This window comes from Alosa sapidissima, chromosome 5, assembly GCF_018492685.1.
Source record: "Alosa sapidissima isolate fAloSap1 chromosome 5, fAloSap1.pri, whole genome shotgun sequence".
Classification (NCBI taxonomy): domain Eukaryota; kingdom Metazoa; phylum Chordata; class Actinopteri; order Clupeiformes; family Clupeidae; genus Alosa; species Alosa sapidissima.
In genome coordinates this window covers 17,556,793-17,569,913 of record NC_055961.1, presented here as the reverse complement: position 1 = coordinate 17,569,913, position 13,121 = coordinate 17,556,793, and the positions used below count along the sequence as shown (strand labels likewise).

The 13,121-nt window shown below is 41.5% G+C and overlaps 1 protein-coding gene across 6 annotated transcripts in view; it reads left to right on the top strand.

Annotated features, from left to right (window-relative positions):
• The window catches only part of tp53 (tumor protein p53), a 28,648-nt gene that overhangs the window by 4,950 nt on the left and 10,577 nt on the right, over positions 1 to 13,121 (top strand). The window contains exons 2-12 of one of the 6 annotated variants that reach the window (XM_042091589.1): positions 790 to 897; positions 1,088 to 1,124; positions 1,244 to 1,435; positions 3,647 to 3,833; positions 3,951 to 4,063; positions 4,331 to 4,440; positions 4,558 to 4,697; positions 5,345 to 5,439; positions 6,540 to 6,643; positions 6,743 to 6,853; positions 8,240 to 8,250. In XM_042091589.1, the coding sequence (XP_041947523.1) occupies positions 848 to 897; positions 1,088 to 1,124; positions 1,244 to 1,435; positions 3,647 to 3,833; positions 3,951 to 4,063; positions 4,331 to 4,440; positions 4,558 to 4,697; positions 5,345 to 5,439; positions 6,540 to 6,643; positions 6,743 to 6,845 (1,131 nt within the window). In that variant the 5' untranslated portion in view covers positions 790 to 847 and the 3' untranslated portion in view covers positions 6,846 to 6,853; positions 8,240 to 8,250. Of the gene's footprint in view, positions 1 to 328; positions 417 to 789; positions 898 to 1,087; positions 1,125 to 1,243; positions 1,436 to 2,186; positions 2,289 to 2,603; positions 2,862 to 3,646; positions 3,834 to 3,950; positions 4,064 to 4,330; positions 4,441 to 4,557; positions 4,698 to 5,344; positions 5,440 to 6,539; positions 6,644 to 6,742; positions 7,014 to 8,239; positions 8,251 to 13,121 lie in introns of those variants that run through there. The other 5 variants (XM_042091591.1, XM_042091590.1, XM_042091594.1 and 2 more) reach the window with 5 other exon arrangements.

Here is a 13,121-nt window from a genome sequence, read left to right as displayed (position 1 = left end):
TCATCGCTCATCGCGTCTCAACGTGAATCAATAGCCTATAGGCCTATTAAATCAGACATTGCATAAGCTAGGTGTAATGGAAACGGGGATGTGTAAGGTCGAAATGGTAGGCCTTGTGTTGTGCACGCACTGTCAACATTATTTTGCTAACGACACATGAGTAAAGAAAATGGTGCGAAGTGTGGATCAGGCATGCTCGTCGCACAAATCTGCGCGACTCGGTAGAATGTTCATTCATTTCAAGCAGGTGACGCTCGCTTCTGGTCTGTGGTCATGTGACTTAAGTACCTCCCACCTGGGAATCCCCCAACGAAGCGTGAGATTTCGCATCTAGCTGCCTGCGTTCGTTGAGTCTACGTTTTACATCGGGGAAAAAAACAGTGCCGCAACTCTGTGGGGTTTGGAGAACTGAGACGGTAATATATCATTCTGTAAAAAAGTATATATGTATGAAAACCAATACGAAAAACTGTAGTCTTGCGTTTAGTAATCCGTAAGTCACGTGGAGTTCATAACAAAAATTCTAAGGTAACGTTAACTTTGGTTAAAGACCAAAACCCCAGATAGGACTCAAGTGAGGCTTGCTATTAGCTTGCTAGCTTGTGTTGATTCAGGTAACGTAGACCGATAACCGCCAGGAGTAGTATACTTTTAATCTTGAAACAACATTTAAACGAACTTGCTCGTAGTTTGATGTATTGAGGTAACATATTGAAAACTCAAGCATCTTCATATTGAAAACTCAAGCATCTTCTCACGCCACCTTACAACTTTGCCATTCTCTCTTAGTTCCTCTGAGTGGTGCCTCTGTCCTAGCTATTGGGATAGACCAGGGCAAAGGGCCACAATGAATGATCAGGGGAACAGTCAGGATTTCGAGGACCTGTGGAACTCAATGTGAGCTTACGTTTCTGTCTGCATTTTCCTTGCATTGTTGCATATGTGTTATTGTTTCAGTCACCAGTTTTTAATGGAGGGAAGAACATGGTTTTTTTTTAAAAAAGATCATGCTGTAAGTTTCGGTGTTGATTGCACTTGATATGGGTCAGTACATTTGCCTCCCTAACTTCAACTTTGTGTTTTGCAGGGTTCAACCAACTGCAGACGTGAACTGGGAAACATCTGTAAGTGGACATTTACATACATTTACCAGTGATAATTACCCAACACTGCCACATTCCTGTTCTTCTGTCATAATTAAGCTTCATGTTGAGATTAACGTTTGTTTTTGTGTTTCTGGTAGTATTTATCAGAATCGCATTTTGACGAGCAGGTGTTCGAGCAGCTGCATGTTTCTGAGCCGTACCTCTCCGCTCCGGACGGTGGTGGCGCCCCTCCATGTTCCACAGTGCCCACCACCACGGACTACCCAGGAGTGCATGGCTTCCAGCTTCGCTTCCCAAAGTCCAGCTTTGCCAAGTCTGTGACCTGCACTGTGAGTTTAGCTATATATTTTATATATATATATATAACACATTTATGACTAGACATTCAGACCCTATGTTGAGGTTTGAAGGCACCTTCTGTGCTGTCCTTGATGTATATAGTCTAAGAGAAGTAAAGAAAAGCTGCACATTCAAAAAACATTGTGAAAGACTTGGTTAGCTAGACATGACTGTTTGGCTAGCTAGTCATCACTGGTTTTCAAGCTTCCTCATCTGAATGGGCTGAAGCTGTGTGGTATCAATTCATTACCCACAAAATCATCCTTCAGTGTCACCCCAGGGACAGAATGTTGTGGCTGAATATGAAATCAAGTGAAGAAAAGTGTTTACACTAGTTTTGCTACTCCACGTTATGAACTCATTTTGTGGGGACACTCATTGTACTGTGTGTATATATATATATATATATACACACAATGTTTAAAACTCCGTACTGTTATGCCAATTGTAAAAGGAGTAGTAATATCCTACCTGTGCAGATATTTAAGGACTGAAGTTCTTGAATCAATCTGCTTTGTCTGTGTGTGCTTTAGCAGTAGGGCTCTTGGATCCCAACACAAGAATAATAGGAGAGTGATCGTGTCAATTTAAAAGCATATGATAAACCTTTACATGAGAGCTCTCACTGAGTAGTGCTGCAACAATATGTTTTTTGGGGTAAACACAGAACAATACTATGTTGTTAGTTTTGTTCTTGTTGTTTGTTTGTTTTTTACTAGCCAATTTGGTGCTCAACTCTTCAAAGACATGTCAAGGCGTATCTGTGAGAAGGTAGTCCTATTGGAATCTGATGGTCGGTATAACTGACAACTGAAACACCACCCTCTGCCCTGCCCCCTTTTAGTATGTGTTTATTTAATGATCTTTTTTGTTGTTGTTGAATTTGTTAGCCTTAACTGATAATGCCACCACTAATGTGCTTGGTTGCTTTGCTGTAATAAGTGAGTGCGTGTTGGATCTTGGGAATCCTCATAGGACACACACACACACATATATATATATATATATATATATATATATATATATATATATATATATATACAGACACACACACACATATATATATATATATACACACACATACATACATACATACATACATATACACATGCACTGGATTAATTAAGACTATATTTAACTAATTAATCCACTTTTTGATTCCTTTTAATCCAGAACTGGGAGTTTTCTATCAGCAGTCAGCAGTGAGGCATGCCTTGACATGCCTACTGAGAGTGGAATGGGGGAGGGGCATGTCTGTATCACTGAGCATATTAACTAGAGTGTTTCTGTGGAGTTGCATCTGTGCTAAGGGACCTCAAATTGAACTTGAAAAAATAACTTGATGTTGTAGTGGAGTTTTTACCACATTGTCATGGTCTTCGGCAGGGGTAGAGGAATCTTGATGAGGACTATATGGTAATGGATCATCATCAGAGAAAAAGGGTTAGATTCAAAGTAGTAAGAGTTTGTATCTGAGTTGTATTTTGAATATATATGCATTTGGAATATATATTTTATATTGACTCTGTCAGTGGTTGTTTTTGTTCATTTTTCTGTTTGACATAGTTAGTATTCCATTTGAATGTAAAAGGACTCTTTGTCATATCTGTCTTGTTCATTTCTAGTGGTCTTTCATAATGTGTTTAACTGAGCATGAAATATTGAGGGTAATGGTATAATACAGTGTTCCGTAACTGGTGGGTCGCGGAACCGTTCTGGGTCGGTCGCAGACCTTGTGGTTATATGGATTCACTTAAATTGAGAACAAAATGGGACCGAAACCCCAGTGTGTGGGGTGCAGTGAATTGCTGGCACATGAGAGCATGAAACCATCAAAACTAAAATGCCACAAGGACATGAACTGTCTAGTACTTTGAAAGATCAGAAGACTTCACAAATGTAATGCCAAACATCGGTATGTTTCAAACAAGTAGGCCTACAGGCACTTTGTGTGTTTTACCATGTAGCTCACTGTATCCGTTGGCTTGAGCGCTAAAAACATATATGGGTCGCGACTAAATAAACATGGGAAATTGTGGGTCCCAAAGCCAGACCAGTTAAGAACCACTGGTATAATATATCAAACATCAGTTAGGGTGGACTGCTTAGAATTTCAAACCACGAGGTGAGCTAAGACAATGGACTAAGGAAATTAACCATTGTGAAAAAATTGTAAATGCATATGTGGCCCTTTTCCACAGTACTCTACGGACCTGAATAAGCTTTACTGCCAGCTGGCAAAGACCTGCCATATCCAGATGGTTGTGGAAACGCTGCCACCTCCAGGATCGATGCTGAGAGCCACTGCAGTCTACAAGAAGTCCGAGCACGTGGCCGAGGTGGTCAGGCGATGTCCTCATCACGAGAGGACCCCAGAAAACAATGACGGTACACACCACCTCACCAACTGCCTCCCGTCACACATTACTCTATCCTTGTGTGTGTGTGTGTGTGTGTTGTTATAATTGGCATGTGCCCGCTCTTTATCCTGTCTATGAACTCCAGGGCAACCCCCTCCCAGCCACCTGATCCGCGTGGAGGGGAATCTGCATGCTGTTTACCAGCAGGACCCGAACACCGGCAGGCAGAGTGTAGTGGTACCCTATGAGCAACCTCAGGTGAATTTGTGGCTCAACTCTATACAACCTTGCTAATAGTCTCATAGAATGTGAAAACGTTTTAATATATACTGTTGAATTATGTATGTTCATTTTTATTATGTACTATTTCCTGGGTTTATTTTTAAACCTCCCAAAAGATTTCAAGTTCTTTTCACTGTGGAATCTCCACTCCCTATCAAACTTAAAAATGTAGTAGTTATTAACCAGTGCATTTTGTGTACTCATTTTATATTGGTATTATATTTTTTGTTTATTTATTTACAGCTGGGTTGTGAATACACCACGACTCTCTACAATTACATGTGCAACAGCAGTTGTATGGGGGGGATGAACCGCAGACCAATTCTGACAATTGTCACCCTGGAAACGCAAGAGTGAGTACACTTGTAGCTGCATGTTACCTTACAGTGTTTTTCCCCTGACTGCTTTCATCCCTGTCCACATCTGTGACTATGTGTTCTCTGCGCTGATGTGCTGCTTTTGACCTGCAGGGGAGTCGTCCTCGGCCGACGGTGTTTCGAAGTTAGGGTGTGCGCTTGCCCTGGACGGGACCGAAAGACGGAGGAAACCAACTTCAGGAAAATACAAGAGGCCAAGCCATCTGTCAAGACTACCGCTACTCCCAAACGCAGTATGCATTGGCCCTGTTTTTGACTCCAGACACCAGGCAGAAGTAGGGCGAAAGATTAAAGATGCTGTTTTTCTTTGATGAATGACGAATTCAGAATGTTGTGTTTTTAACTACAAATATTTGGGTCGTTGCACTGGTGATATGCAGTTGTGTGTTTTCTAACAGCATTAGCTAAGCAGTCGTTTTACCAAAGTCAGGTAGCTCATATCTGAACGCAATCGTCAGAACTATGCTCATTATCCCAGATTTGACATCATTGATCATGCTTAGGTGCAGTGGCAAGAGGCAGTGGAATGGGAAATGGGATGCTCAGAGAGGCAGTGGAATGGGAAATGGGATGCTCAGAGAGGCAGCGGAATGGGAAATGAGCAGTGGAATGGGAAATGGGATGCTCAGAGAGGCAGCGGAATGGGAAATGGGATGCTCAGAGAGGCAGTGGAATGGGAAATGGGATGCTCAGAGAGGCAGCGGAATGGGAAATGAGCAGTGGAATGGGAAATGGGATGCTCAGAGAGGCAGCGGAATGGGAAATGGGATGCTCAGAGAGGCAGCGGAATGGGAAATGGGATGCTCAGAGAGGCAGCGGAATGGGAAATGGGATGCTCAGAGAGGCAGACGTTTCGCTTATGCCTTGTGTTTGCCCTCAGGTCTGAAGGAGACGCCTCAGGCGGCTGCACACCCAGAGGGCAGCAAGAAGGCCAAGTCCGGTTCCAGCACCGAGGAGGAGATATTCCACCTGCAGGTACCAGCACATGGGAAACACTGACCAGTAGCCTACCTCCTATTGAGGTCGGAGAAAAACAATGAATACATGTTTTTTGCCACAATATTATGGCAATAAGGCTGTGCAAAGTATTGGGATATTAATTTAATTAATATCATGATTTTTATTTATGTATGCACTCTGATGACATTACTTCAAAATTCCACATGTTGGTACAAAAACTTGTTCCTCTTTTGCATGGCAGCAGAAAGGAAGGGAAAGGAAGTCTAGATTACTAGACTTCTAGTTTACTTTACTGTGCTGATGGCTACTGAGACTTCTAGTATACAAAACATATGGGAGAAAATAGATTGCGATGTATCTCTGAATCAAATCACAGAATTTGCTGCATCATAAAATATGTAAAGAATCTGAATTATATTGTATTGTGGACAATTTTGTGATGGTATTGTATGCTCTTTCTTCATTTATTTAAATTAAATTATTCAAATGGGCTCTTCCCATCAATACCTCACACACACACAATGGTGTTTTAACCTTTCTGGCATCCTAGGTGACACTATTTCTAAAAAAAGAATTGTCCTTAATTCACATTTATTTTGTGTTTATGATATATTTACATTTATCTCAGTAGATGTAGCAGAGATGCCCCCCTTGGTTGCCCACGCCTAAAAACGCAGTCATAGATTTTTTTTTAACTAGATGTTGTACTGTATTATCAGAATTTTTTTATTTTAAGCTCTCCAAGTTACCTACACAAATGTAGGTAGAAAAATGTATTGAAATTGCAGTATATCAATAGCAGTGATATTACGCTCAGCAGTATTTGCAGCAGAAGAGGCGTTTTGGCTGTGATGTAATGCAGAGTAGTAATAAATGTGTGATATTAAATCAGGCATTTGCACAGACGACTCGGAACTCCTGAAATTAGTGTCCCTTTCTCTCCCTTGTAGTAATTTCTCACATCCAGTGTGTACTGCATGCCTCATAATTACTTTGAAAGCAGAGTGACCGCTCCTATGAGCAATTGCACATTTTATGTACTAGAGGTGGCAAATCTCAGTGAGTTCCAGTTGATCAGGGAGCATCTGGTACTGAAATGACTGCTATTCTTACAGGTCCGGGGGAGAGAACGCTATGAAATGCTGAAGAAGATAAATGATGGTTTGGAGCTCAATGACCTGGTGCCCCCTAGTGATGCAGAGAAATATCGCCAGAGACAGTAAGCACGCTTCAGCTGTGTGTCTTTCTTCACTATTAGCAGAATGTTTTTAGAATCTGTTTGGGATCCCTAAACTGTTATCTCTTGTCACTGTTCTAGCAGCTCTAAAGGCGGTAACAAACGCGAGCGGGATGGCCACACCATGGAACCAAAAAGAGGAAAGAAACCTCTTGTGAAAGGAGAAAAAAGCGACTCTGATTAATAACATGATGTTTATATATATGTTTATATATATATATATATATATATATATATATAAATAAATGTTTTTTTTTTTTTTTTTTTTTTTTTATTGTTGTATCACTTTTTACTTTGGACTGAGATGGCAGGTTCTGAAATTAAAAGATGAAATTGAATTATTTGCTTGATTTAAAAAAAAAAATCTGATAATAACATTTTGTTTTAATAAAAAAAAAGGTTTACCCTATTGCCCCATCGACTCTGAATCGCATGGCGTAGAGATCACCTCTGCCTGTCCATACTGAGTTTGTGATGGGCAGATTGTTTTGGAAAAGCAGAGAAGAAAATGTATATAGTGTAGTTTTGTTTCATTTTCTTCTTCTGATTTGTCTTTAACTTTACCTGTATTTAACGATTGTGGCTCTACACAAATGGCTATTTACAAATGTCTGTGGTGCATCAAATTAATGAAACGTGGCCGCTAGGGATCGACCGATATGTTTTTTTCAGGGTCGATACCATATCAATTATTACCAAAAGAGGAGGCCGATAACCGATATGTAAAACCGATATGTCAGTGGTCAAAAAGGAGGGTAGATAGTAAAGGCGATATGCTGCAAAAAAATCATTCAGAAGCATTTAATTATGCAAACTTTCCTTTCTTCTTTTGATACACAATTGTCTATCAACTTGCATCACAAGTGTAAATCCTGTGTATGATGTTAATCCAAGTTAATCCAATCCTATGTTAAGGGACCTGTCACAAAGAGGATGCTTTGCCATCGTGTGTGAGTGTACGAGAGAGGGAGAGGAAGAGATGCATGCGTGATGGCAAGTGTTAAGGTTGAACAGTCTAACAAAACAGTTTTAAAATAGTTCTTAGGCTATTTAAGCATGCAATTCTATCTATCTATCTATCTCTCTAATTTGTGTCCATATGTAGGCTTTAGCCTACACTTGTGTGAGCCTAAAAGGCACGTTAATAGCCAGCTCAGGACGCGATTTACTTCAGGTCGGATTAAATTACTGCTGGCCCTGGGTGCCTGTAGCCTGGTCTTTTCTGACAGTCCGTTTCAAAAAGGAGCAACTAGACTTTTTGACGTTCGCTATCGCATAATTTAGGACTTGTCTACTATGTAGGCCTAAGGGATAACGTCCGCCAAGGTGTCCCGTTATTCACAATTAATGGACGAGAGTTTGTAACTATAGGCTAAACAGCATCACTATCGTGCATCAATCGGGAATTTGCTAAATGAAGGAAGTGGGTGCTTTACTTATTGATCCGGATCAAAGAGACAATAGCTTACAAGTGGTGTTTTTGTAACTTCAGTGTAGATGATTGTGATTCATTGCAACTTCAGCAATGTAAGGTACCTTCCTTAAACTACCTTCGAAAAATAGCTCCGTACAGCTTAAGCCCAGTCAGTCTGCCTCAGTTAGCATCCTAAACTTTCTCTGTGTTCAGTCTTCGATCCTGATTGGCTGCAGTCGTGCTAACTAACAAATCAGACGGTGTAGTGGGCGGGACAATGCTCTCGACCACAGAGTAGCAAATGCAGGGAGTGAGAGACGCTTTACAGACAAAGTAGCGCGTTTCATTCATTTATCCATTTCAATATCGGCTTATCGGTGGGAAAAATGACCGATACCGATTATTATAAAAATGCTAAATATCGGCCCGACCAATAATTGGTCGACCCCTAGTGGCCGCACCTTTAAGAAATTGAACTTGAACAACATAAATTATCCTCCTTTTGTAATATTTTTCTTTTCAAAATCTGCCATCCAATCCTATAGGTGGTGTGTATCTGTTTCACAGTTTCATTACATTGCTACTTTGAATGGCGAATGGGTCTTTGAAGATTCAAGCTGTTGACTGCGCTGTTTTTTTTATATTTTATATTAAACATTTTTAAATATTTCTTTGTTTTTGTCTCACACATTTACTATCTTGAAAGTGTAATTTTGAGCATGACAAAAGTATCCTTGTAATCTGTATTTAAGGGGATTGTTTACATCTGTCTAGTTTGTAGACAAGCCAGAAGTTCTATACCGAAATATTGCTGCAACCGGAAATAAGGGGGCCAAGCAGATCAGCAAGCCAGAGTTGCTTTAGAAACTTGATCTTATTTGCCTTATTCATGTGACGGCCATTGTAAACCAAAATGAGGCTACCAGGGGGTAAGCGAACATCCAGAAAGCATAGCCTACTCCCTATGGGAGATTCCATAGGCTAACAAGCTATCACCTACTGCTAGCATTCCATTGAACCCCATTCATTTTGGTGTCACGTTGACAGCGAATAACTTTACATCTGAAGCGTTTAAAGACTATTTGTCCATTGCTTATTTTCTAAAGAAACACAACAATGTATTAATGGCTCCATTACCTTGTATCTCACGTTATGGCCCTGTAGCAGCCATTTTTGTAAAAAATAGGCTAACAATGATGTCATGACCACACAACTTTCTGCCATATTTATTCTGCTCTTATAAGGTTACTGTTAATACACTTTACATACTTATATTTAATTTATACATGGATTTCTATGCAACGTCACAAAAACATGCATGCGCAACCAAGAGGCAGAAAGCACCATAGAACAGCATAGAGCAATGCAAAAGAGCACAAGAATAAAATGAGTTTTTGTGCTGAAAACTGCACCAATTCGAAGTCACAATGGTTAGAGAATGTTAAATATGTTCAATATCCCTAACGGAATGCATGTCTTCGCCAAAAATAACAAAATATGATATTAATAATGCAAATGAACGCAAACTTTGAAATATAGTCTGAAATGAAATGTTATTATCATTGAGACAACAGGGGTATTCAAAACAATCCGATTGTAGCTTACAGCAGCTGACTATTTAGGTTAAGTTTATAATGTTGTGGACAGTCACCAAGCATCTTCTGCCCCACGGCTTGTTGGTAAACAGAAAACCCGTGTATACTACTCTAAACCTAACCTGACTCTCGCCAGATGAATTTCGTTCCGCTTAGCTCCGCCTACCTTCACTCACATCCATCTGGGACCTCTTCCGTTGAGAGTGATTTCTGCACCAGATTTTATGGTAGAGCCAATCAGGACGCAGGGCGGGAGTTTCATAGATGTGACATAGCGTAGAAGCGACTGTGAGACTGTTATCAGCGTCACGGTTGGCTTCGATGTGAGTAGTTGAAGTAGCACGTCAATAGATGACGGACAAGTGGCTTATCCAATCATATGCAAGCATTTTTTGATTAGGCCCAGCCTTCTGAAGCAACACTTCAATGGATTGATCCCAGATGGATAAGTGGAGCTAGGCGGAATAAAATTCATCTGTGGGGTATACTACGAAGCACGTTAGACATATCTAGGCTATGTAGACATATCGAGGCTTGACAAAGCCTTGACTCAGGGGTATACGTTAAGTGATACTACAATTGCAGTTATGTGATATATTTGTCAAACTAGGCTTTCAGCTCAGATCTGTGCGCATTCTCGGTGTTGGGATGACTTTGGCCAATCGTGTAACGTGGAGACGCACAAGACCGCCTCTATTTAAAAACAATTACTTCCGCATTCATGTGCGATAGCTTAATCTACACTGCGGTCATTTTTTGTGTCTATAACTATAACCTATAACATCGAATAAATCAATTGTCATCAGTAGTTGTATGGTATGCACGTCCATAGTGGGATATTTGCACGCACAGCACTATTAAAGCACATTCGAGATCCAAAATGTTAGTAGAGGCGGAGCTCCACCTGTAAGATATATGACAGAATCCTACACGTGAGAGAACTTCGTTTTTAAGACAATTGATTGGTCAGCGTGCAGTAGATTACACATATTTCAGCACATAACCTCCTCCCGACCAGGTTTGGTTGACAGCATAAGATACCATGGTGATATAGCGACACTAAAACAGATCCACTTTCGTGTCACAGCCTGGCTTTGAGCGCAACATACCTCGCTAACCCACTAATCGAGATTCGTAGTACACCCCACTGGCGAGTCAGGTTACTCTAAACCACCTTCTGAAAACAACTGTAGGCCTATACTACTGTCTACACTGCACTATATCTTCTGTCCTGTCTATGCACCACCTACTTTGTATCACATTGCACTTTTCTGCTTTTTTACACTTCTGGTTAGACACAAACTGCATTTCGTTGTCTCTGTACTTGTACTCTGCACAATGACAAGTTGAATCTAATCTAATCTAATTAGAAAGATACCGCATTGGGTTCCAGAACGTACGTCAATAGCGCCGCCATCATGGTGAGGGCAACAATCACTGGAGGCCAATGGAGAAACAGGTGTCTCTGATTGCCGGCAAGTGTTGCCCATACTGTAGACAGTAAGCCGGTGTTTGCCCCCAGCAATATGGCGGCCGTGTTCACTTATGCCAACTAATAGAACTTGACGGAAAATGCGGTATCTACCTTTCTAATATTTATGCATAGGGCCCCTTTAAGGATATTTTTGGCTGAAATAGCTAGCCTTGCATCGCCCATTTAAATGAAAAGTGCAGGAACTTCCTTCCTCTTTGGCCACTTTGGCGCAGACTGCTCCAGTGAAGTGTGTTCCGTTGTCCGAGCAGATCTGTTCCGGCAATCCGTATCGGGGAATGATGTCTTTCAATTGTCACGAGGACTTTGAGGTTCCAGATCGTGCAGGGAATGCCTCAATCCACCTGGAGAACTTGCACAGGACAATCAGAACATCTCGGTAGCCTTTGCATTTGGGAAGAGTGATGTAATCTATTTGGAGAACTCTGAATGGTCCTGGTGGAGCTGGTGTCTTCAGCATGGACAACTTAACCTTCTTGTCGTGATTGTTTTGCCGACAGGTGACACACCGCTTGACGACGTCTTTGGCCGTTGCTGTGAACCTCGGTGACCACCACACCTGTACGAATCTGTTCCTCATCTTCTCCACTCCCACGTGTCCAAGCGAATGAATTTGCGCCGCCAGATAGAGCAGAAGACTTTCTGGAGCCACTGTTCGTGTTCCAAACCTTTACAAGTTGTCATAATGGAGCTTCGCCATATTTTCAATCCAAGTCCACTTTTCTTCTCGGCTTGAGCTGTTCTGCATGTCTATGATGTTGGCCAAACTTTCCCGTTTTCCCTCTTCAGATGTTTCCTTGACCTTCTTTGTCACTCTCATCATGCATTTCTCATCGTCATTTTCAAAAATGTTCCTGTTACCGTTACCGTGTTTCCATTCTCGTGTCCATTCTCTTTAGTTGTTTCGTTATCTCCTCCCTCTCTTTTCCTTGCGGCTGTTCTTGATGCCGCATCCGCCATTGCATTGCCTCTTGCTTCAATGGTGTCTTGCCTTGTATGTGCCTTTACTTTGATCACTGCCAGTTCCTCTGGCAGCTGCATTGTATCCAACAATTCTGCCACAAGCTGTCCATTCTTGATGGGACTTTGTTTCATTTCCAACAGTCCACAGTCATTCTTTCCCCTAGCCCATGTAGGATGTTCCAGGAGATCCTCTCTTTTTAGCCTTCTCAGGTTCCACAAGACTTCTCCATCTCCCTCTCCAATGGCTATGGTGACTGGGGCTGTCTGCTTCAGACTGCATTTTTCTCCGGTTGGTCCACCAGCTGTCTTGATGACGCCTGACAGAGGTATTTTGTGTTTCTTCAATAGGCTGGATGAAAAGACTAAGTTCAGCACCAGTTTCAATAATGTGTTCTTCAAGCAAGGCAGTAGCATAGAGGGTGTTGTCGGTTCTCGCTGGTTGGTAAAGCACAGACACGCCGTCCGCGGTGGCTACTGTGCGCACAGGGCATGAGTGCCTCGTCAGCTGACTCATCCCAGGTATCCCAGTCCTCCATCGCTGGCCTGGTTTTCTTTGTCTTCGGCCTTGTTACCGAAGCAGTCGCTCCCTGGGCAGCATCGGATGTAGATGCCCCATCATTCACTGGTGTGGGTGGGGGTGGGTGAGGTAAGGACAGGGGCGCAGCTACCCATTTTTTGAGGGGTATGCAATAACAAATTGCCCCCCCCCCCCCCCCCCAAAAAAAAAAAAACACAATCAACTAAAGTAAAACAAAAGGCCAATAATTTACACTATTAGTTAAATTATTATTTTTTTAAGAAATTCTGCCAATTTGAACTTGAAGTATTGTTAAATGGTGCATTGTCATTTTAAGAGAGTCTAAACGGTTCTCATAACGTCCTTTTGCCAGTTGTTGCTCACGAAGGATACGGCTGATCCAACTCTAGCCTTTGTTTGCCACATTATCAGCACAATATTAAGCTATTGATATTAGGATTGTTAGGAAATGGAAATAT